This window comes from Uranotaenia lowii, chromosome 3 (genome assembly GCF_029784155.1).
Source record: "Uranotaenia lowii strain MFRU-FL chromosome 3, ASM2978415v1, whole genome shotgun sequence".
Classification (NCBI taxonomy): Eukaryota; Metazoa; Arthropoda; class Insecta; order Diptera; family Culicidae; genus Uranotaenia; species Uranotaenia lowii.
The window spans coordinates 185,011,658-185,036,761 of NC_073693.1; the positions used below are offsets into that span (position 1 = coordinate 185,011,658).

Sequence of the window (25,104 nt, forward strand, 5' to 3'; positions counted from 1 at the left end):
GACAAAAATGACAAAAATGACAAAAATGACAAAAATGACAAAAATGACAAAAATAACAAAAATAACAAAAATGAAAAAAATGACAAAATGATAAAAATGACAAAAGTGACAAAAATGACAATAATGACAATAATGACAAAAATGACAATAATGACAAAAATGACAAAAATACCAAAAAAATGACAAAAATGACAAAAATATCAAAACTATCAAAAATATCAAAAATATCAAAAAAATGACAAAAATGACAAAAATTACAAAAAAATAAAAATTGTTAAATTAAAAAAATGACAAAAGTTAATAAACTTTACCAAAGAAAGAGTTGATATAAATATTACAATAGCTTCAATATCAGGATAGACAAAACATAAGATTTTTCCCTATATAACGAGCATTACTAGGAAACCTCATACAATGCCTCTTTCGATATGAAATATTTTCAGATTGTAACTGAAAAAAACAACTTAAAATGAGAATGAAATATTCATATATCCATACATATTTATCCATAAATTTTTGAAAAACAAGTGTTACTCATACAATTCTTCTGGTCTTTTTAAGGAAATGTCGTTCCTAATGTCCAGTCAAAAACCATCTTGTTGGTGTAATACAATAGTACTACGCTGTGCATCTCTTCTTATCAATTCGGGTTGAAACAGTTTTCAATTTTATCATTTATCTCCACGTTTATCATATTTCTTAACTCCAATCATATGACCATCCAATAACACATGGGATACATTCACCTTAAGCTGTCCAATAATAAAAACTACCTAATAACAACGTGTTTTCATGAACACGAATGTAGAGGTACATTGCTACATCCCATTGTTCGGGATCGCGTTCATTTTTGGACAAAAGTATCCAACTGCAACTGAAAATCAAAAATATGTTTCTGTTTACATCACATATATTAGAGCACTGCCCATTAGACGGAAAACATTTACGCTCGTGTCTTTAACAGGACACTGGAACTTTGAAAGCAATCACAACCCGATCAGGAGGGAAAAACTAAATTATATCAAAATGAGATATTTTGATGCTTATTTTTTTCTATCCAAATGAGTTATAATACAGTACTCGTAGGATGTTAAAATATCTCAAATTATATCAAAAAATCTATACGATCATAGCTAAATCATATCAGTTTTTGATATGCTCCTATCAAGATTATATCTGGTTCAGATAGCATAGTTTGATATTGGACAGAACAAATTATATCAAAATTATAACTTATCAAGATATGAGTGCTTCGAGAAAATTTTCTAGTGGAAGGTCAATAAACCACATTATTTGATAAAACCATGCCCCATTTTTGGTTTCCCAAAAATTTGATTCAATTTTATGAATCTGTTGAGCGAAACTCGTTAATGTAAGGTTTGGGCCGTTGACTTAGATGTCCGCTCAACCCCATTCAAGTTTGTCAATCAGAATCAGATATAATTCACATTAGAAAAACTTAAAATCGAAAATTTGGAGTACTTAATTATAACTGAATCAGTTGTAAATATCTTGGTGAGATACGTTTGAGTTATTATTTTAATATGTTCTCCTGATCGGGAATATTTAGTACGTTTAAAATCAACATCATTCGTATACAATTCATTAGTTTTTATTTAAGCATACTAAATATTATATTTGATGATCGAAGGCTACTTACATATCATCATAATATTTTCATTGATGAATTCATTAAATTGGCACGAACTATTTTGAACCCTTTTTTAACAATATCAGCATGCAATTTTTATTTCAACAGGTATAATTTTCAGTGTCAAATAAACTTCTCAAAAGAATTACATCATTTCAAATTGGGATTTCAAAAGCAAAAATACATATCTACACCTTATCTGTTAAATTGTTTCATTTGATATGTATGTGTTAAAACGTTAACAACGTTAAATTGAAAACGAGGCTGATGCAAATTATTTCTCAATTTATGGTTTAATGAAATCAAGCAGGCCACTATAATTATTATTGTAATTTTTAAAAACTAACTACTGACAGTCTTTGAAAATAATTTTTGTATCAGCCTTCAAGTTCAACCAGGATATATTCCAGCACGTAATCTGCAGCTATCTGACATTTTTCTCACACACAATTCTAGGACGCGAAGTTGTTTTCCAATGCCGCGATGAAGGACCCATTCGGGCTAAAGTTAAATGGACCCGGGCCAACGGAATGCCTCTGCCTCCAGGATCACGCGATTTCAACGGACGTTTGGAGATTCCAAACATTAGGGTAGGTTTAGTTACCTTATGTTCCCCAAATAGGCTTAAAAAGGATGGTTTTCGAACGGTCTAATGTCTATTTGTTTCATATATTTTTTTTTATACATGATTATGAAGAAACTAGAAAATCAATCTGATCTATCATTTGCCTAAACCTCAATATAATGGCTACGAAAAACCACCTCTTTTTAACAGATACAAGGAGACTATCGCAAAAACGAGCGAAAAACTGTTGGTTCAAAATTCCATTTTAATAATAAGAAAATATTTTATCATTCACGTTTTAAAGATTTTTTTCTGCTTCAAATAAGTTTTCTTTTATTTCTGTTACTTTCAGTTTGATCATAACGGTGATTATGTCTGTGAAGCTGTTGGTTATTCAGCCAGCACTCCAGGTAGCAGGAAAACAGTAAACTTGATTGTTGAACGATGTAAGTATGATCTATAAATGCTGTCAATTAACTTTATAAATCAGAATTATTTAACAATGCAGCCTGGAGGATCAAATACAGATCCATGAGAAATAAGTTCCTAAAATACGGAACAGTTCCCCATATAGGTTTTGAGTTCTTTGGATTAGGTAAAACTGCTTCACATTTAAAGAGCGCAACTTTGAAAATAATATTAAAATTTATATTTTTTTAAATTAATGCTGCCCATGTACAATGCTGCCGGGTTAGTCGCGAGCATTCAAGTACAAAATTCATTTTCAACTCATTAAACACCGCTTCATTTTTCAACAGATTATCCCGCCGAACGCCCACCTTCAGCATGCTCGGTAACACAAGCAACGTGCATGAATGGTGACTGCATTGCTAAAACACAGATCTGTGATGGAAACTACGATTGTACCGATGGATCGGATGAGCATGGATGCAAGATAACTGATCGCTGTGAACCCAACGAGTTCAAATGCCGTAACAACAAATGCGTTTTGAAAACGTGGCGATGCGACGGAGAATCCGATTGTGGAGATGGGTCCGATGAAGAAAATTGTGCTACACTGGCTCCGGATGCCGCATGTCGGTACGATGAGTTCCAGTGCCGAAATGGTCAATGTATTCCCAAATCCTTCCAGTGTGACTCACACCCTGACTGTTTCGATAAGTCCGATGAAATTGGATGCAGTAAGTTTTCGGATGCTTTGAATTTCATCAAACAGTTATGTAATCCTTTTCCATTTTAGTGGCACCGTCTGTTATCCAACCTCCTCCACCTACGCTAACAATTCCTGCTGGAGGAATTTTGAACATCACATGCCGGGCCACAGGTATTCCCGTTCCATTAATCGTTTGGCGTCTCAACTGGGGTCACGTACCCGACAAATGTAACTCGCTCAGCGATAATGGATTCGGCGTTTTGACCTGTAACGATATGCAGCTGATCGATGCAGGTGCTTATTCCTGCGAAATCATCAATTCTATGGGTACACACTTTGTATCACCTGATACAATCGTAGTGGTGGCTGGAAATGATAGCGTTTGTCGCCCTGGTCACTTCAATAGTAAGGCTAGACGTCCGGAAGATTGTATCAAATGTTTCTGCTTCGGAGTCTCGAACCAATGCAAAAGTGCTGACCTGTTCACCTACGCTGTGAGTATCCTCATCTGTTATATGTGCAGATGTAACCGCATATACAGTATGACAATAAATTTCCCGTTGTTTCTTTAAAAGCTTCAATACCTACGGTTTAGTTATGCTTAGTAGTTAATCAAATCGGAAAACCTGAATAACAAGGAAATTTTATAGAACCTTGGCAATAACATCAAACGATAGAAATTTCAAGATTGGATCGAAATTCCCTCCCACGACCTCAATACATTATATCAGTTAGTTGTGAAAATACCTTCGAAAATGTTCCGATGTTCACTGACACTTTTCCCGTAAATGTCGTTCTAGACCCTATCAGTGCCATTTTCAGGCCACCACATCCACATCACATCAGCTTTACTGAGAGTTTTTCCTACAAGATGGATTATATGGGATGTTTCTAGGTATAGACTTGTGTGTTTGGCAGGCTAAAATTCAAGACCCTAAAGCTCCAAAAGCGAAAAAACAGCTTTTCACAATAACAATGGTAGATTTTGCGAAATTCGTCAAACTCCCAGCCTACTGAAGCTGTGGAGCCATCTGAAACAAAGTGCTCCGTTGTGCACGGTTTCAGTCCGTCACGGAGGATCCGTTGCTGAGTTGTTAGCAGTATTGCACAGCACAGAGGTCCTTCCAAGGACACATCTTTCATCACGGAAAAAGCCGGAAAATGTTTGAGAATTTTTTTGGCGTAGAATGCTTCTGCTGACCCTCCTAGAGCAATTGGTGGCAGTGAAGAGGCTCAGTTGTGAAAAATACATAGTATTCCATATCACGGCATAATTTGATGCACATAATTCCTAAAATTCCAAGGTTCCAAAGAATGTTACTATTGTTTGATTAATTCGATTTGATTGAATATTTAAAAAAATCTGGGTTGTTAAGGTATTTATAAATAAGTACGGGAACGTCACCCTGTAGTCCGTCTTCATTAAACCATAGGTTAAACATAGGTTCTTAGAGAAATCAAATATCAATTTCCCTAAATCTTGATTTCTATTACTTCGTCTTGTATTCGTTATACAATCAACACGTGTTCAGTTCAATACCAGTATCTAATTTACTACCTCCTAACAGCTGCAACCACCAGTGACTTCGTTGACCATTGTTGGTGTTGAAGGTCCATGGACAGGACAGCGTAGGATCTCGGAGGGAGAGTTTAGCAATCATGATCTTGCAGTAACTCGACATGGCGTACAGCTTCGTTTGGCCAATATTGTTCCAGGTAGGCAAATACCGTACTATTCCCTGCCGGGCGAGTACAAGGGAAATCAGTTGAAATCGTATGGCGGAACAATACGTTACACTGTCGAATACGATGGAACGGGCAGCCCAAACACTGCCCCTGACCTCATCATCAAGGTAAGTTTCTAGCAATTGAGTATTTTTCAGATTTAATAGCTCTCTTTACTTCCATAAAGGGTAATGGCTTCATTCTGCTGTATAGTCACAATGCCCCGTTCTACCCTGATGAGCGTAATACAGTAACTGCAACATTTACACCTGGAGTATGGCGCAAGGATGATAATTCCTTGGCCACACGTGAAGAAATTATGATGGTTCTCGCCAATGTTGAAAGCATTCTTATAAAAATGCTGTATGTTGAGGGAATCGAGCGAAACATTGAGCTTCTTGATATTGCTATGGACTCGGCTGCTGCAAGGGACTTGGGATTAGGCTCAGCGACATTGGTCGAGGAATGTAGATGTCCACCTGGTTATAAAGGTCTTTCTTGTGAAAACTGTGACGTCGGATATGAGCGACAAAATAATGGACCTTGGTTGGGCCGATGTGTACCCAAAGCTCAAGACTGTCGCCCAGGATATTATAGAGATTCATTCAGAGGAGATCAGTGTTTGCCTTGCCCTTGTCCTGTTCCTGGGGATAAATCGAGGGCTCGAACGTGTCAATTAGATAACTATAACAATGTCGTTTGCAACTGTGATAGAGGATATACTGGTGATCGTTGTCAACAATGTGCACCGGGCTACGTAGGAAACCCCATGGGCGACGGATGCTTCCCCGCACCCGTTTCAAACTGTAATACGCAAGGTACACAGCACGTGCTACCAGATGGAAGATGTATCTGCAAGGTAGGAGTTACTGGAACGTATTGCGATCGTTGCCAAGCTGAGCACTTCTTTATGCACGAAAAAGGCTGCGTGGAATGCTTCTGTATGGGTGTTTCAAGGACTTGTACCAGTACTTCGTTGTTCAGAGACACACTACAGGCGTCATTTAATGACGGACAGTCTGGTTTCTCACTAATATCGGATTATACGAACCCAGAAATTGTAGCCTCAAACTTGCCGGCTTCGAGTCGCGAAATTGTGTACAGTAACTTTGGCACTAGCGACGACACCTTCTACTGGAGATTGCCTGCAAAGTGAGTAGCTTTAAATATAAAAATGGCTTTGTATTTACAATCAATTATTCAATCTAAATTCAGATTCCTGGGGAACAAACTGACTTCGTACGGTGGCGTGTTGAACTATACTTTGCGCTATACACCGCATTCCTCAGGAGGAGCATCAAGGAACAACTCCCCGGATGTTGTTCTACACAGTGTAAGTTATCATTTTCTTAACAAACTTCCAAATCGATGATCGTAAAATTTCATGAGAATCGTTTCCAATACAGGGTAACAAAATTAAACTTCATCATTACCGATCGGACGGAGCGATTTCACCAATAGGATCAAGTACTTATTCTGTCCCGATAGTGGAAGATTTTTGGCAAAACTACGAAGATGGTAACAAAGCCCTGCGGCCGTATTTGCTGATGGCTTTGGCTAATGTTAGCGATATTTTCATCAAAGCCACGTATAACACAGTATCGAACGAGGCTGCTCTATCCCAAGTCAGCTTGGATGTAGCTTCGGAACACGATTACGGATCAGGTACGCGAGCCTGGCCTGTGGAACAATGTCAGTGCATCCAAGGCCATATTGGTTTGTCATGTGAGGACTGTGCCCCTGGTTATTACAAAGGCGATGGTGGTCTCTATCTTGGTCTTTGTGAAAAATGCGAATGTAACGAACATTCGGATGAATGTGATCCTGTGACTGGCGTTTGTCTTAACTGCCGACATAATACATACGGCAGTAACTGCGAATACTGTCGACCTCCTTATATTGGAAACGCTACCGGGGGAACTCCATATGATTGTTCGCTCGAACCTGATACCACCATCAATTGCCAACACTGCGATCCCCGTGGATCTACTGGACGATGCGATCGACAATGTGAATGTAAACGACTTGTGGAAGGATACCGATGCGATCAGTGTCGTGAAGGATCATTCGATCTCAGTGCACAAAATATAGACGGATGTCGAGAGTGCTTCTGCTCTGGTGTAACGAAGTCTTGTGGCACTTCGCGATATTTCCGTGAAGATTTGCCATTATTTATTGGGGGAGATGAAAACGGTTTTGTGCTCACTAATCGAGATGGTCAAGTTTTGGTGACAGATGGATTTAGCACAATACTAGAAAGGAATGAAATCAGCTATAACTTCCGAGACAGAAATTCATACTATTGGAGTCTTCCGGAACGACTACTTGGTAATCAAGTTCTTTCATATGGTGCAAATCTAACTATAACGCAATCAACCGTTGGCAGCCAGCCTAATCCTGATCAAGATATTATTTTAATTGGAAATGGCATGAAACTTTTCTGGTCCAGACCGCATTATGAAGATGGCGTAAGTTTAGGACTGTTAGTTGAGTTGAATTGCATTTAATCAGGTGTATTTTATTTTCAATTCTCAAACAGGTATACTCAGTGCCTCTTTTGGAAGGCTATTGGACAAATCTTGGTTCTAGAGGACCATACAAAGCTAGTAGAAGTGATCTTATGACAGTGTTGTCCAAATTGGATAACATTCTAGTTCGTGCAACAGTGCGCGATTACACGACTAGATCGTCTATTAGTGATATTGTCCTAGGTACGGCAGTAAACGTACGCACAGACAATGGACCTGCTGACGAAGTTGAGGTTTGCCGTTGTCCTCCAGGATACCGAGGGACAAGCTGTGAGGTAAGCACTGCCTTTTGGTACGATAGCATCAGAGAGTTTCATTGCGGCTTGTTATTTTCAGACTTGCGAAGAATCTCACTACAGAGACGTATTTGACCGATCAGCAGGTATCACAGGAGTATGTAAGCCATGTCCATGCGACAATGCGGATTCTTGTGAAATCGATAGTCGAGGAGATGTCATCTGTAACTGTCTGCCAGGATTCGGCGGTCCAAACTGTGACAATCGTAAGTAATCAAATATAACCAAGTGACTCGCCTTTTTCAGATAGTGTTATATTTACATCTGTACTAAAATTTAATCACGTATATCATTACACGCACTAAATTTTAGCACTTTAAGGTATTTGAGTTCGGTTTGGTAAGGCTGATTTTTCCTGAACAGTTTATTCAGTGTACTTTACATACTTAATCGATACACCTCACATGCCATCATACATATCCCATATTCTCACTCTAGCGCCGTATGATACACTCACCAATCCACCAGAAGACAAGACTGAACAAAAGATCAATTGCCCAGATTACGCTATCGTTTTCTACAACCAGAGCAACTTTGACAGCTATCAGATCCTCGACGATAACGGAGTTGAGATTGGAATCATTTACAAGATCAAGAGATCGCACACAGGTTGTTGTTGCATATTCCATCGATAAAATGATAATACTAGGAACGAGCTTCAATTTTCTGTTCGTGGATTGTCAACTTGAAATCTATTTGTGACGTCTCGACCTTTTGTAGCAATATACTTTTTCCGAAGGCTTGTACATAAATTTTGTTCAACGAAATCTACATTAACAAAACAAGGGATACTCATTTCAAATGAATATGAATAAAGACTGTTTATAAATTTAAAGAATTTCAAGAGCTCTTGAATGAGCTGAACGTATTATAATAAAAAAAATATAACGAGTTATTCATAAATCCTTACGCAAACTTTAAATTCAAACATCTATAAAGATTGTTTGTCAGGAACTAAATATCGGGAGTAAAATTTCTAGATATATGTATTTGATCAGCCAAACTATTTTAATTAACTAGAAATATTCACCAATGTTTAATTTTTTCATTGACTGAAAAGGACACTAAATAATCACTTACTTATTTTTTTTTAAATTGAATTTCTCAATATTTACATGTTCAAATCTTAAAGGTAACATTTATCCTCTTGCAATATCCCACTGATTGATTTTTTTTTACTTTAACAACTCCTAGTCTTTAGACTCTTTTCTGATTTGGACACAACCACTTTCATCTAAATGATAATCGAACATTAAAAGCTTTTGAAACCATCCATGAGCTTAATCCTTTCATGTTTCCTTCTCTTAATACTCCACTAGAACGAAGCTAATTTTCCATAAAATAACATAACATGTATGTACATAATCATATTGATCTTTTAACTATCGGGTTCACAAGGTGTCGCGAATGATTTAAAATAAAAAGATGAATATTTACGGCATTTTTAATTAGGGTTACTTAAAAATCTTCATAACTTCGTTCACTTAGTTCAGTTTGCGGAATGCAATAACTAGACTTTATTTATTCAATGTTTAAACTTTCTCAATCGAGTCGAACCAATGTATTTTAAGCTTACCTTAAAATAAGTAAAAAAAAGTAAAGTCAGGACAAGATCGATCTATACAAGGCACGGATTTTTAAAGTTAAAGTGATGATTCACAAGAAAACGTCGAAAAAATTAAGGACTCAACTCAATTGATATAGCAATTCAAAACCGATCAATAATTAACGGAGCTTAAAGAACCCATAACATGTTTTCTATGTTTTGTTCGCTCGCCTTTATATATTTCCTAAAGCATTTTTAAGTTTCACTTAAATTCAATAATAAAATATTTCTCACCTCCGTGTTCCGGCCTTTACAGTCAATCGCAAAATTGATCGTACAACCATTATTCATTCTTTAATTTTGAGTTTTTCGGGGTTTAACAATAAATAATTGAGAACAGCTTTAATCCATTGAAAAATACCTCCATTTTACTCTTTAACTGTGATAAGCAATATACAAATTGTTTACATTTTCACTTCATAATTAAAAAAAGAACAAAAAACACATTTTCAAGCGTGGCAAAATTGATCGTACAGTACTGGTTTTTCTTAAAATTCCAATAAAAATCAATTCATAGCAAGTAACAAATATCCAGAAACAACTAGTTTAGTATTTGGTATGACCGCCTTTGGCATCAAGCTCCGCTTGCGAGCGTCGTGGCATCGATTCAACGAGGTTTTTGATCACGCTAGATAAAATGTTCTCCCAGATCTCCTAATCGCCGTTCTGAGTTCTGCCTTGTTCTTAGGAATTATATTTTTCAGGCGATTCTTGACCTCTCACCAGAGGTGTTCTATCGGGTTCAGATCGGGAGACTGCGGAGGGGTTTTGAGTTGTTTAGGGGTGTTATACAGCAACTACTCCCGTACGACAATAGCGCTATGTTTGGGGTTATTACCTTGTTGGAAGTAGTTATCACGAGGTAGACTCAACTTATCCACGGAAGAATGCAGGTTACGCTTGAAGATGTTCAAATAATCCATCTTGTCTATCGTTAAGTCAATTAATTCCTTGGTTCCAGGTCCACAGGCCGACATTGAACCTCACAACATCTGTTTGCAGCCACCGTGTTTAACAGTTGAAATCAAATTCTTAGGCTGAGGCTCCGTTCCAGGTTTTCTTCACACCATTTCCGGCTATCCGATCCGAAAAGGTTTATTTTCGTCGGTAAATAGAACTTTGTTCCAGAACTCTATAGGCCTATTAATATAAGCCTTAGCGAACTCCAGTGGTTTTTCATATTTACCTTTGAGATAATGGGCTTCTTACGGGCTACACGACCTCTTGAATCACTCCTGTGCGGTACTCTCTGGACAGTATCTACTGACAGGTCTTCCGATGGTCCCAGCGACTTCAGTGGCCAGTTTCGAAATACTTGTTTTAGGTTTCTTTTTCAGAGTTCGCTCAATTGCCATCTGTAGGAGTCAAGATGCGTTTTCGTCCTCTTCCAGCGAGATTCTTCACGGTTCCTTCGCATTTCCACTTTTTGATGATGTACTGCGTTATAGAGTGGGTTCTCCCGACAGCTTCTGCTATTTCCCGCAATGACTTTCCGCGACAACATATACTTATTATCAACGATCGCGTCGCAATGCAATTGCACTTGTTTGCCATTTTGATCACAACTCTTCGAAATTCAGCAAATAAACAAAAACAAACACTGCCCAAGTAGCTGCTGGGTGTTGACATGACATACTGACAAAAAAAACTTCACTTATCCACATTGGTCTTGTTTACACATAAAATATTTCGGTATTTAACCTGGGTGTACGATCAATTTTGCATATCTCTCATTTGGGAATTTTATAAACTTCTTGAATTATAAAATAAACAAAACATATTTTTCAAAATCGTGGCGATCAAATCAATAGCTAAACCTGTTAACAATCAATGTGCATCAAAATCATAATTGTTGAACCATTTTTTCACACCAAATAATTGAAAAGAGTTGGTAAACCATGTGTGTACGATCAATTTTGCGATTGACTGTGTATAAATTCGCAGACCTAATTCAGTCATTATATGAAATGGGAAATATTCCACTGTATCAAATGGGCAGCTGAAGCTTACTAACGGTAAAATGTACATTCCAAAAACAATTTTTTTTTATGAACTAATAGTTTCTAATTACCATTATTAACACCACCTCATGAAACAAAGGGCATTTTGGCAACGTTTTTTAACACAAAGTATTATCTTCGTAGGAGAATCAGGCCACGACCAAGCAACAGAGGCACCGACGCCTCCAGTTATTGAGGTCGTCGTTCAGGCTCCAACCATCCAGATCGTCGAAGTCGGAAGCAAGATTCAATTGGGATGTACAGCACGATACATCGTTAATAAAGTTAGTAACGATTTTTCTCTTTATCATCTAATGAGATTGTAACATGTATGTTGTCTTTCTTGGCTAGCGTCCGATCGATGTTCGTTGGGATAGAGTGGGAGGACGATTGCCCGATCGTGCCTACATCGAAAGTGGAACGCTGATTATCACCAACGTACAAATTTCCGATAGCGGCGTCTATGTCTGTCAAGCTGGTAGCGGATCTGATACCGCTTACCAACAAGTCACTGTTACAGTTGAAGGTAAGTTGTTTTCGAAAACAAACAATCAATAGAACTAAGAAATTTCTTCAACAAGCTTTCACAAAGTCTCAACGGAGAAAACTAGGTACATACATTTGCAAACCTAATTTTTTTGCAAAAACTTTTAATTAATTTTGAATACTTTAATGATTTGATAGGATCATCTCCATCGCGTAAACCAGAGGTGAGATTGTCTTCGGATTGGGTCGATCAAGAAGAATATAGCTCTGCTGATGTAACCTGTGTCGCGAACGGGTTCCCGACACCGATCGTTTCTTGGGAGCGCATGGATAACCATCCTTTGTCGCCTAACGTGATTATTGAGTACGGCCTACTGAGATTCAATTCATTGAGAAGATCAGATCAGGGAACATATCGCTGTAGTGCTCGCAATGACTTCGGCGAATCTGACAAAATACTACAGGTCTATGTACGTGAGTCTAGACCGAAACCACCACCAAGGCCAGAACATCCGTACGAAATAGTTCAAATAAATCCTGAAAATTATCAAGGTCAGTCGGGTGAACAGATCACACTGACTTGTGTATGCCAACCTGCCGGACAGATCAGGTGGTCCAAGGCCGGAGAGCCCAGCCTACCGCGGAACAGTTATGTACAAAACGAGTTGTTGATCATCGAACATGCCACATTGGATAACGCTGGTCGTTACGTGTGTACGGCAGTGTTCCCAAGTGGACGAGAACGAACATCGTCTGTAGATGTTTTGATATCATCGATGAGACCTGATCAGTAAGTCGATCCTTTCTATCTATGAAATCTAGCTAATTGGAGGTCTTTTTGTTTTCAGGGCGGCCCCCAAAGTAACACCAATGGATAACAAACAAACGGTCACGCAAGGTACGGATTTCAGTATTCCTTGTGAAGCTACCGGAAATCCACACCCTACTATCAAATGGTCACTTGTGAGTATGATATAGATTCGCATGGATTGAGCTACGTATTTAATCAAATTTTCATAAAATGTGTTACGTTTCAGAGTGGCAAACCATTCGCTCCTAATGTTCAACAAACGGGAAATACTCTGAGAATTCTAAATGCCCAACCTAGCAATGGTGGTGTGTATATTTGTATGGCTGAGAACAGCGAAGGCATGGATCGATCGTACATCGTTGTCGAAATTGACCGTAAGTATTTTAAGTCTTATAACCTATGGAATTCAAATTAAAACTTTAAAACTTTTCCTTCATGCCTACAAAAGCTACTGACATAAATGGTAACTGGTGTTTCCCATCAATATTATTGAGAATATGTACTTGTAGATTCATTTTTTGATCAAATACGTTTTTTTTTAGCTCGAAAAATTTAGAAACAATGAAAAAGATTGCGTCGAAGCATTCAAAAGTTTTGTTGTTATTGTAAAACTTTCGTTAAATCCAGCGAAATATGCTGATTATCTAATGTATTGACTTGGTCTATGAGGGTTTCTAAAAATATTCAAAGTGATGGCAATGTTGCACTATCCTCTATACCTTTTTGTCTTTCTAACAGAATTGGTTATCGGTCAATTGAGGAGAGAATTAACTATGGATCTTAGACATACCTTTATAGGTACCTATCGAATCTGCTCGACGAGTTCTGTCGATGTCCGTGTATTTGTGCGTGAATTTTTGAGGGATTGTTAAACCTTTAAGTAACGTTTTAGCGAAACTGGGTTGCACAATTCAAATGATATTACTCTAAACAGAATGGTTCTTTTTCTATACAACCTATTCAAAAACGGGGAAAATACAGAACAGTTAGATCATTTTTTTATATCAAATACTCATCATGATGGCTTTTAAAAAAAAGTAGCCAGTGGCGCCTCCAAGCAGCAGCACCAGCAATCATTTTATTATAATTTGAGGTAATCGAAAACTTCCTATTGAAGCACTTGGAATAGAGTCGCTTAAACTCAAATAACTAATAGCTGTGCTAAGGGGCCGTTCACTAATTATGCAAGCACATAGGGGGGGAGGGGGGGTTTCACATTTGCTTACGATCTCTTACCAAGGGGGTAGGGGGGGTTTACAAAAACCTTACGTAAGAAATGTTACATTGATAATTCATCACAGCCATTCGAAACCATATTACTCAGTTTTTTTTTCTCACTGCCTATTTATTGGTTATTTGTGACGTTATGTTATTTATCTTTTAATGTCTATTAATTCATAACAAAAAAAATTGCTGGTTCTATAAAACTTATAGAGATCCAAGTCAAACCCTTATGCCACCAAAACACTAAATCACATTGTTAAAACAGATCGTCACTTTTTGCGTTTTATCATAACAATCTTTTTAATTGAGAAATTTATAGAAACAAAATGGAAAGTGGCGCGTTGTGACACTTGAATCCATCGTATTTTGGAAATGACTTCATCAACAAAAAATCTTCAAAAGTCAATATAAGGCGTTTAAGATAATAAGTTTCTAGACAGTTTTTCAATAATAGACACTACCAACTCTAAATTTTACAAACGATTTACCAAAAAATCCTAAAACTTTATCGCTCACCACTGAAATGAGTCTGAGCTTTAAGTTTAGTTGACAGCGTAATTGTCGTTAAACATTTTTGCAACAATTTTTGTAGTTTAGAATGAATTTTTTTATATAGATTTTATGATAGTTTTTAAAATCGTTTATGAAATTTCATCTGTTGTTTTGTATAAATTGTGTTTTTCAAATGCAATTATTAAGTATAACTTAAAAAGTGCTATGCTGAAGCATGGATGTCACATTTGTAATATTTTCAAGCTATTTTTGAAAAAAAACGCGCCAATTTCTCAAACAATAAAAAACGTAAGATCTTACATGGGGGGAGGGGGGGTTTTGAAAAATCTTACTTTTTCTTACCAGGGGGGAGGAGGGAGGGTTGAAAATTTCCAAAATCATGCTTACGTAATTAGTGAACGGCCCCTAATAGGCGCACCGTTGCTTCAGCCGATTCTCAGTTTGCTGGTGCAAATATAGCAACTGTGTTTATAATTTAGATACACGTCTAGCCTTTTAGCAACAGTGTTTATAATTTAGATACACGGCTTGGCTTTTGAATGCAGCAAATGACGAATGGGCGTTCCCTTTAGAGTCCGAAAAGTCCCTTTAGAGTATAGAAGCATGATTGATGTGAACTAATTCATTTTAGTTCAGAGTTTAGATTCAGAATACAGGTTAAGCATTCAAATTCAGAATTCAGGTTCAAAACTCAAATTCAGAATTCAGGTCAGAATTAAAATTCAGAATTCAGATCCTGAACTCAGATTTAGAATTCAGATTCAGAATTCAGATTCAGAATTCAGATTCAGAATTCAGGTTCAGAATTCAGATTCAGAATTCAGATTCAGAATTCAGATTCAGAATTCAGAATTCAGATTCAGAATTCAGATTAAGAATTCAGATTCAGAAATCAGATTCAGAATTCAGATTCAGAATTCAGATTTAGAATTCAGATTCAGAATTCAGATTCAGAATTCAGATTCAGAATTCACATTCAGAATTCAGATTCAGTATTCAGATTCAGAATTCAGATTCAGAATTCAGATTCAGAATTCAGATTCAGAATTCAGATTCAGAATTCAGATTCAGAATTCAGATTCAGAATTCAGATTCAGAACTGATACTACCCGAAGGCAGCCTGGCGGAGTAACTAAAAAACGACCGAACAAAAGAGAAAAAAGTGATACAATTTTTCAAACAGTGTAAACTATTTAACGAGATTAAAACTGTAAATTCGAAACTAATTTCTCGAGGGTGAAAACTGCAGATTAATCCCTCGTTAAATAAATCGTACAAAAAAAAGAACTCAGAGCCAGAATTCAGATTCAGAGTTCAGATTTAGAATTCAGATTCAAAATTCAGATTCAGAATTGTTATTTAGAATTCCGATATTCGAAACCATTTGAGAATTTGGAAATGGAACTCAGATTCGAATATTAGATAAAGTTTTGTAACTCAGAATTCAAACTTTAGAGACAATAAGATTTCAGATTCAGTTTCCAGAATTAGATTAATCAGTGAATGTTAATATAACTATCACCTCTTTTTGTGGGAATGTTTTGTACTACGCATGGTTGAGCTCTAAAAACCCCAAGCAACTAAGAGTTCCATAAGGAGGTACCATAGAAGCTTAACCAGCTTCTACAGGTGTTCCTAGAGAATGCAAATTACCCTTAAATACAAGTTATTAAAGCTACTTTGAAGTTCATTTCAGTGGCTGAAGAGAATACTATTCAGTCCATAAGAGAGCGTATAGAACCTTCTACATGACTAAAAAAAAAATCAGGTGACACACTAGATGACAGATTGATATATTGCCAGTCTAACTAGGTTTATTTCATTGATTTTAATGTCGACTTTTTTACAAATTTAGTAACAAGCTACTTAGAGTATCAGCAGCGGTCAGGTGTCAAAGCTATAATAACACTCCATTTTGACACTTCGACGGCGCACCGCAAGGTGTTATCTTGCTCCTGGGTGTTAAAAAAGCGAGCTAGGAGTTAAATATGAATACCGACCAGCTCCTTATTTGACAGGTGCTAAAGTGTATATGGAATATTTACAAAAGAAAATAGCAACAAACAACAACAACACCTAACGGTGTGTCACCAGTGGCAAAAATGGAAACAAGTTTAGCACTTACCGGTGCGCAAATGAGCTGCTAAAGCTAAAATAAGACCGAGAATGTGTCCCGGGCTAACACCTGGGATAGCATTTACCGGTACTGATGCGCTTACACTTACAAAAGAACAACAGATCAGCAAAATTCGATCGTGTGACCAGCAGCGCGAGAGTTCTGACTGCTACCACGTCATCAATTCAACTTCTATATAAATGACAAAAATTAACTGGTCAAATACCAGCCTTTCCATACATAAAATGAACTTTTTAAATACCAGTTCGCTTTTTCCACAAAAAAACCTACTGGGCATGGAGTGTTTAATATTGATATTGGATTCTTCGTGTTTGAATTTCTGTAATCATAATTATATGATTCAGACGTAAGGAATCTATCATTTGTCTTCTATATTTTGTTATATGTTTCCTAATTTTATTTACACTCTGTAAGAAAGGCTCCAACCCACTTTCAAGTGTATTAAATCGGGTTTTTATTTTAATGATCAACTTATTTTTCATTTCGATTTTCAATGCAAAAGTCTAGCGTTCTAACGTTGCAAATGCCTTTCCCTTCTACAGGACGGGAAGCACCCATTCTTGAGTTGTATCCAAATGAACCACAGGTGATTAAGGTAGGTGAATCCACACGATTGTCGTGTCGCGCAACAGCTGGTGTACCTTATCCCACATTAACGTGGGTTCGTCGAGACAGACGTCCACTTTCGTCCAGAATTCTTCAAGACTATCCTGGAGTTATAACGTGAGTTCTGGAGACAAATCTTAAACCTTTCCTTACTTATATATTTTTTTACTATTCTTCTCCGCGCAGATTACGAGAAGCTACCTTGGAAGACGCCGGGGAATATGAATGCCGCGCAGAGAACACGGCCGGTTCCACATCTCTATCGGTGTTTATCGATGTTCAGCTGGCTCCGGTAATAACGATTTCACCCTCCGTTGAGGAATATAAATTGTACGAGGGTGATAAACTAAGCATTCAGTGTACTGCGAGAGGAAAACCAGAACCCTCGGTAATGATTAAACCGCCACAAAACTATGAAATTAATACTCGCCTAATGTCTCATTATGAGGGCATTGGATCTGCTAACATTCACATATTCAACGCGGAACCAAAACATTCCGGAACATATGAATGCGTAGCAACTAGTCCAGCTGGAACAGATTCGCGATTTATAACGATACAAGTTGACAAAAAACGAGGAGATTTGGGTCCCCACGATGACAGTCACGATGTGCACCCTCGACCGGAAGATCGAGACCGCGATCCAAGACCACCCCGTCCAGACGATAGACCAATATATCCAGACAATAATAGGCCTCCCTATCCTGATCGCAATCGACCTCCTTTCACTCGTCCTCAACAACACACTTATAAAGCGATCTTAGGGGAAAGATCAGAAATCCATTGCAGTGAAGCCACAAGTGGTGCTCGCACCGAATGGAGACGCGCCGATGGCCGTCGTTTACCGTACGGATCTATCGTTCATGATGGTCAACTGATTATAGAAGACACTGGCCACGACGCCAGTGGTCTCTACGACTGTGTTGCACATGACATTGCCGATACACCTACAACAATTGTACAAATTCAACTTGAAGTCGTAGAACCACCACGCATTACTTTCAGTCCAACTATGCCAATTATCGTACGATCTGGAGAAACAGTAACCATAACTTGCAATGCAACAGGCGAGCAACCGATCCGCGTGGCTTGGCACGGTGAAAACGGTCAAACTTTACCCAACACTGTTCGCGCCAGCGGACAATATCTACAATTTACGCGGATCGCACCTGAAGATGCTGGACGTTACTACTGTTCAGCTACCAATAGGCACGGTAACGTTACGAAAGTTGCTGAAGTTATAGTTAACAGTAAGTAAAATTTCATAAAACTGACCAGAAAGAAGTTATCCATTCCATTCATTCCATCGTGCAGTGAACGATAAGATTCCCAACATTCCATCACATGGCCGAATACATGAAGTGTATCGAGGTTCTTCAGTTTCGCTAGACTGCAAGCTTCCTGACAACCATTACTACCCGGGATTGACGGTATTCGTGTTAACTGAGTTGAGAAAAAAAAATGTTTAAATCTCCATTGTTGTGGTTTTTTTAATGTATTTTACAGTATCACTGGAGTCGCCGCGATCGCCCACTGCCATACAACATGCGAACGAACGATCGAATTTTACAGCTTTACAACATCCGCGACGAAGATGTTGGCCGCTACGAGTGTCGAATGACTTATCCAAACGGTTCTGAAGCCATAGACTTTGTTGACGTGGCTATCAAGGGTGAGTACCCACGAAATCGACGCCAACAGGTCGCTAGAAACAGGTGGTGGGAAAGCTATACCAACAGATTTCAATAGATAAGCAACTTTTAAGCAAGCGACACACATGAAAATTTTGAAACAAAAGTAACGATTCATTGCCGACAGTGATAAAATTGATAATTTAAATTCAAAATCGAGGGCACGAATGTTTATAATTTAACTGTACGAATCTATCGCTGCATGTAGCACCTAAGTAGTATCATATTATTTCTAGCTAATCGTATTATGAAATGGAATGCTCAATGTTTAATTCTGATCCAAAGATGAAGTACTGCCAATCAATTAAGTGAACCCTAGTTCACATGTATGTATTGATAGAAAATCAAACACGGCCTTTGATCAAAATTCATTATCTGTCTTGAGTATTTTATTTCGATTCTTCATCTGTTAATAGTTGCCAAATACTTGGATGGAAACATTAAAATGATTGTTTTACTCTGCGCAGTACGAATTATGGGTTAAGCAAACAATTTCGAGAAAAAAGACCCAATTTCTGTTTATTAACACCTTTAAAAAAAACCAAGCGAAGAGTGAAACCTCATTTTAATGGATATCACACCAAACTAAATTTCAGTCAGTATTGATCACGATTAAAAATAGCGCCACTAGGAAGTGTAGTCACCATCTTATATATTCTCCGTTTGTGTCTGATAACAAAATAGTGCAACCGGTTCAAATCTGGAAATCTAATTAGCTAACTTGGTCCTAAAATAACGCAAAAAAACCTATAGTTAGTGTTGATCTAAGTGGTATAATTAAAAGGTCGCATCGAAAATCGATACAACCAAATTAGCTCTAGAACTCGTTTGTTTCTGAAAATAATCATGGAGTGAATCGTTTTTTCTCTATTGAAGATCTTCCTTTTGAATCCGATTTTATATGGTGTAACAGTGTCGAATAAATCTACATTTGTGTACACATCGAATAAGCGCATGATGTGCTATGAAATTAAAAGTCATTAATAATTCTGGATAGTAACTACGTAATTTAAATTAGAAATGTCTGATCGAATAATGAATCACTCCCATAATTATTTCGATATACTTATCATTTCAAAAAGCAATTAAGAAATATTTTGGATATCCGAAACTGCAATTCTACCACTTTCCATGTGAATAACTTCAATTGTAGAAGTCCTAGACCTAGTACCATCAAAGCTCAACTATATATTGGCAGCTATTTCCCGTATGATTTTCAGATTTTACGTCATTTCATTATCATATCATACAACACTAACATCCCAATTTTTAAAATGCTGTGCTTCTAACGTAAAATAAACATAGATAAATTAAAGTAGACGCTCTTGTTTCAGAAATGTTTTATTCGAGTTTCTTGTAGTCTAACTTTAGCCATAAACAGTACTGCCTAGAATAATATGATAAGAACGTATGGTTTTGTGACGATATTGTTCATGTTCAATGTTCTAAAATTACAACCTACCATACAGCATTATTTAGAGAAAATAAACATTTGTATAACAAATGATAATCTGTGAATTCATGCAGTTTTTAATCGTTCCCCATTCAGTTCCAATAGTAGATAATGATTTTATGTGTTTAGACCCTTTTGCACTCGGATAGCGTTTTTTAGAGTCCTGATGTTTTTTCATACTTTTTGATGTTGCTTTCAGTTATTGGAAATGCATGACGAAAAACACAATTAAACGAGGTTTCGATCGATTCCAAATTGGCACGATTTTTACTATTATGATTTTACTGACTATTAAAAGCTGCCCAACAACTAGATAGCTAAGAAAGCTCCTTTTAAACCGTACCTTCTACCAAGAAGAAGAATTGTTATGTTTTTCGTATGAAATTCGGAGAAATTAGAATAATTTAGCTTCGGCAATTTGGAAATAAGACCCTTGAACTAAACTTTTAACCACAATTTTAATTCATCGAACTTTTGTCTCGAAATATTAAGAATCCAAAAAAGTTTTGTAATTTTTGTCATTTTTGACATTTTTGACATTGTTGAAATTTTTATCTTTTTTGTAATTTTTGTAATTTTTGTAATTTTATCATTTTTGTAATTTTTGTAATTTTTGTCATTTCTGTCATTTTTGTCAATTTTGTAATTTTTGTCATTTTTGTCATTTTTGTCATTTTTGTCATTTTTGTCATTTTTGTCATTTTTGTCATTTTTGTCATTTTTGTCATTTTTGTCATTTTTGTCATTTTTGTCATTTTTGTCATTTTTGTCATTTTTGTCATTTTTGTCATTTTTGTCATTTTTGTCATTTTTGTCATTTTTGTCATTTTTGTCATTTTTGTCATTTTTGTCATTTTTGTCATTTTTGTCATTTTTGTCTTTTTGTCATTTTTGTCATTTTTGTCATTTTTGTCATTTTTGTCATTTTTGTCATTTTTGTCATTTTTGTCATTTGAAATTTTTATCTTTTTTGTCATTTTTGTCATTTTTGTCATTTTTGTCATTTTTGTCATTTTTGTCATTTTTGTCATTTTTGTCATTTTTGTCATTTTTGTCATTTTTGTCATTTTTGTCATTTTTGTCATTTTTGTCATTTTTGCCATTTTTGTCATTTTTGTCATTTTTGTCATTTTTGTCATTTTTGTCATTTTTGTCATTTTTGTCATTTTTGTCATTTTTGTCATTTTTGTCATTTTTGTCATTTTTGTCATTTTTGTCATTTTTGTCATTTTTGTCATTTTTGTCATTTTTGTCATTTTTGTCATTTTTGTCATTTTTGTCATTTTTGTCATTTTTGTCATTTTTGCCATTTTTGCCATTTTTGTCATTTTTGTCATTTTTGTCATTTTTGTCATTTTTGTCATTTTTGTCATTTTTGTCATTTTTGTCATTTTTGTCATTTTTGTCATTTTTGTCATTTTTGTCATTTTTGTCATTTTTGTCATTTTTGTCATTTTTGTCATTTTTGTCATTTTTGTCATTTTTGTCATTTTTGTCATTTTTGTCATTTTTGTCATTTTTGTCATTTTTGTCATTTTTGTCATTTTTGTCATTTTTGTCATTTTTGTCATTTTTGTCATTTTTGTCATTTTTGTCATTTTTGTCATTTTTGTCATTTTTGTCATTTTTGTCATTTTTGTCATTTTTGTCATTTTTGTCATTTTTGTCATTTTTGTCATTTTTGTCATTTTTGTCATTTTTGTCATTTTTGTCATTTTTGTCATTTTTGTCATTTTTGTCATTTTTGTCATTTTTGTCATTTTTGTCATTTTTGTCATTTTTGTCATTTTTGTCATTTTTGTCATTTTTGTCATTTTTGTCATTTTTGTCATTTTTGTCATTTTTGTCATTTTTGTCATTTTTGTTTATATGTTTGTCATTTTTTTGTCATTTTTGTCATTTTTGTCATTTTTGTCATTTTTGTCATTTTTGTCATTTTTGTCATTTTTGTCATTTTTGTCATTTTTGTCATTTTTGTCATTTTTGTCATTTTTGTCATTTTTGTCATTTTTGTCATTTTTGTTTATATGTTTGTCATTTTTTTGTCATTTTTGTTTATACTATAAGTTTTTACTAATGTTATAACTTCTTGAAATATCACTAGACTCGACGTTTTATACATTTTCAATTCAGTTGGTGCCAAAACAATTTCGATTTCCCCAACTGGTGATTTGTTTAATTGGTAGAAAATTTTCTTTATAATAAATGTATAATAAATGATGTACATAAACATAAATAATGGGAAAAATTGTACAATGTTCAATTTATTTTCAACAAAATTCGTACAAAAACGAGTTTTGGCATGATGAGATGATCTGCTTTTTGTATTGGTAGACAAATTTTTAATGCGATGGTTAACTGTATTGAAAACTAAATTTTGTAAAAGGCTCAAACATTCACGAAAATATCTTACCTAAATTATCTCGCAAAATAATAGTTTTGAGAATTTGCAAAATTAATGTAATTGGATTTAAAAAAAAAACAGGAAAAACCTTGCGTAAATTGGCAGATATGGCAAAAATAATAACAATAGAAATAAATAAGCATGAAAATACCAAAATTCGGCATACCCATTCTCAGGCTATGTGGTTTATCTATAGGTGGGGACAACCAAAAACTTTAGTATTAGTTCGTTGTATCCATACAGTTGTTTATGAACGATTGTGACGTAACACGACGCCATCACGGAGTCAAGTATTAGGCGTCCAAATGTAGCCATAGAAACATATAAGGAGGAATGTTTGGGGACGCAAATAAAGTTGTTTATTATTTAAAACTCATAGCGTTGCCGTACTAGGCGTCAAGAAGAAAAAGCGTAAATAAAAGGGTGCTTTGATTGTGATTTTTTGAATAACATGAAACGTTGCATGTCGTCGATGAACGGCGACTTCAACGTCGAGACGCTTATGAACGTTTGTGACGTAGCAATCAAAACATTGAAAAAACTGATTATCACACTCGTGCAAGGGCAGTCTTGTCCCCACCTATAGATAAACCACATAGATTCTGCTTAATTCTCACTTTTTTTTCGTAATATCATAAAATTTAATTATTCTATGATTTTAAAAAAAACTTCTGTAACTACGATATCTACATCAAATTTTGTTAACGTGAAAAGAAAAATTGTTTAAAACACAATACTCAAAAAATTTCTTTCATTAGTTAAATGTTAGCACAGTAGGTCAAGTGTTAAAAAAATGGAAAAAGTTTTTTTTTTATAAAAACCCCGTAAAAAAATTTTGGTTTCCGAAGAAAATATAATTTTATTTGAAAAACTTTTTTAAACAAATAAAATATCGCATGTTCAGCATCCCAAAGTTATGTAAAGTATATACATGTTTTTTACGCATTTTCCAACACTTTTGCAGTGGACCGAATTCTATAAATGTATTGCTTTCGAATTACCGAAAATCTTGTGTTTAATTTCACAGAATAGAATTTCATCATTAAATTTATAACATTCAAAATGTAACACACTCGCGGCAAGCGGAAAAAACTAAATGTTTGGTCCGCAAGGTGTTAAGCAACTTAAGCAATTTCCAAATGCTCAGATATTCTTGAGCTATCGAACTCCTGAATGTACATTTTCATTGAAATTGTGTTGAAAAGATCGATACAAGATCTACCAATCCTAGTCAGAGTCAAGTGAATTTAAATTCAAAGTATACGAAGATGTAAGGAAATTTAAAAAAAAAACTAAGTTGGCATTTTGGAGATGTTTTACAAAATTCATATCCACAAAACTGTAAAGAAAAAAATAAACTCACGAAAAAAAATGAGAAAGTTATTATGGCCAAGTGAGTCATATTTAAAAACTTAGATAATCGTTTTGCACGCGAGAAATATACATAATAGAAATAGTTTCTTTTCAATATTTTAAGGCGAAATTACAAATCGTTAAAAACATTGACCACCGTGTAATGCATGCAATGCACAGTGATACATATATAACTCATGTAGTCGGCAAATATTGTTGGGCACTTTTTAATGGTTCAGATAAAGTCAGAATAGGGAAAGCATCAAAATTTAAATCTGAATTAGAAAAAAAAAATCTTTAGACAAGCTGCAGAGTAGCGCTGCTATTTTGTAAATCGCGTGTGACAAAAAGTCTGCATTTTTTCTGTAACCTGATTAGGAATATTGTACCCTAAGCAAACACTAAAGTATGTCTTGGATTTCAAAACGTTTGTTCGCGTTGAACTATTTTTATTTGCGTGTGCGTGTGAACATCATTTCTATGCGCTAACCTCAGGTTCCGGAAGTACCAGACCGATTTATGTCGAGTGCACCTACACTGATTACGTTTGCAAGGCGCCGATTGTAATATTCCACACTTGCATACCGGCATGGATGATTTGCGATGGTAAATCGGACTGTGCCGATCATTCGGATGAACGTAACTGCCGGGTGTTGGGCACAGGAACTGTCCGTTACGGTGACCGACCGGAACAACGCCGGGGGGGACCACATCCACCGATGTCGACGACAAGCTACGGGTCCCGAGGCGTGAATCCCAATCTGGCACGAGCAGCATCCAAGTTTTTCGGTTTGTTTTCCACACTATAGCGTATAAGCTACGTACATACGTCCTGTATAATGATTATCTCAACTGCTTAGACGTATTATTATACCCATCTAGATTGACGACTTCTGGCAAATTGTGACAGTCTGCTCAAAATCCTTTGATCGGTGAGATTT

At 35.9% G+C, this 25,104-nt stretch overlaps 1 protein-coding gene across 3 annotated transcripts in view; it reads left to right on the top strand.

Annotated features, from left to right (window-relative positions):
• LOC129750802 (basement membrane-specific heparan sulfate proteoglycan core protein-like) overlaps window positions 1-25,104 on the top strand; it is a 285,122-nt gene that overhangs the window by 247,840 nt on the left and 12,178 nt on the right. For all 3 annotated transcript variants that reach the window (XM_055745877.1, XM_055745878.1, XM_055745879.1), the window contains 23 exons: window positions 2,108-2,241; window positions 2,569-2,662; window positions 2,725-2,811; window positions 3,002-3,358; window positions 3,418-3,824; window positions 4,899-5,183; window positions 5,243-6,207; window positions 6,271-6,388; window positions 6,462-7,523; window positions 7,595-7,858; window positions 7,920-8,085; window positions 11,630-11,769; window positions 11,837-12,011; window positions 12,067-12,096; window positions 12,170-12,761; window positions 12,820-12,934; window positions 13,009-13,156; window positions 13,231-13,245; window positions 17,199-17,379; window positions 17,449-18,512; window positions 18,577-18,692; window positions 18,769-18,934; window positions 24,659-24,952. In XM_055745877.1, the coding sequence (XP_055601852.1) occupies window positions 2,108-2,241; window positions 2,569-2,662; window positions 2,725-2,811; window positions 3,002-3,358; window positions 3,418-3,824; window positions 4,899-5,183; window positions 5,243-6,207; window positions 6,271-6,388; window positions 6,462-7,523; window positions 7,595-7,858; window positions 7,920-8,085; window positions 11,630-11,769; window positions 11,837-12,011; window positions 12,067-12,096; window positions 12,170-12,761; window positions 12,820-12,934; window positions 13,009-13,156; window positions 13,231-13,245; window positions 17,199-17,379; window positions 17,449-18,512; window positions 18,577-18,692; window positions 18,769-18,934; window positions 24,659-24,952 (6,975 nt within the window). The remainder of the gene's footprint in view (window positions 1-2,107; window positions 2,242-2,568; window positions 2,663-2,724; window positions 2,812-3,001; window positions 3,359-3,417; window positions 3,825-4,898; window positions 5,184-5,242; window positions 6,208-6,270; window positions 6,389-6,461; window positions 7,524-7,594; window positions 7,859-7,919; window positions 8,086-11,629; window positions 11,770-11,836; window positions 12,012-12,066; window positions 12,097-12,169; window positions 12,762-12,819; window positions 12,935-13,008; window positions 13,157-13,230; window positions 13,246-17,198; window positions 17,380-17,448; window positions 18,513-18,576; window positions 18,693-18,768; window positions 18,935-24,658; window positions 24,953-25,104) is intronic.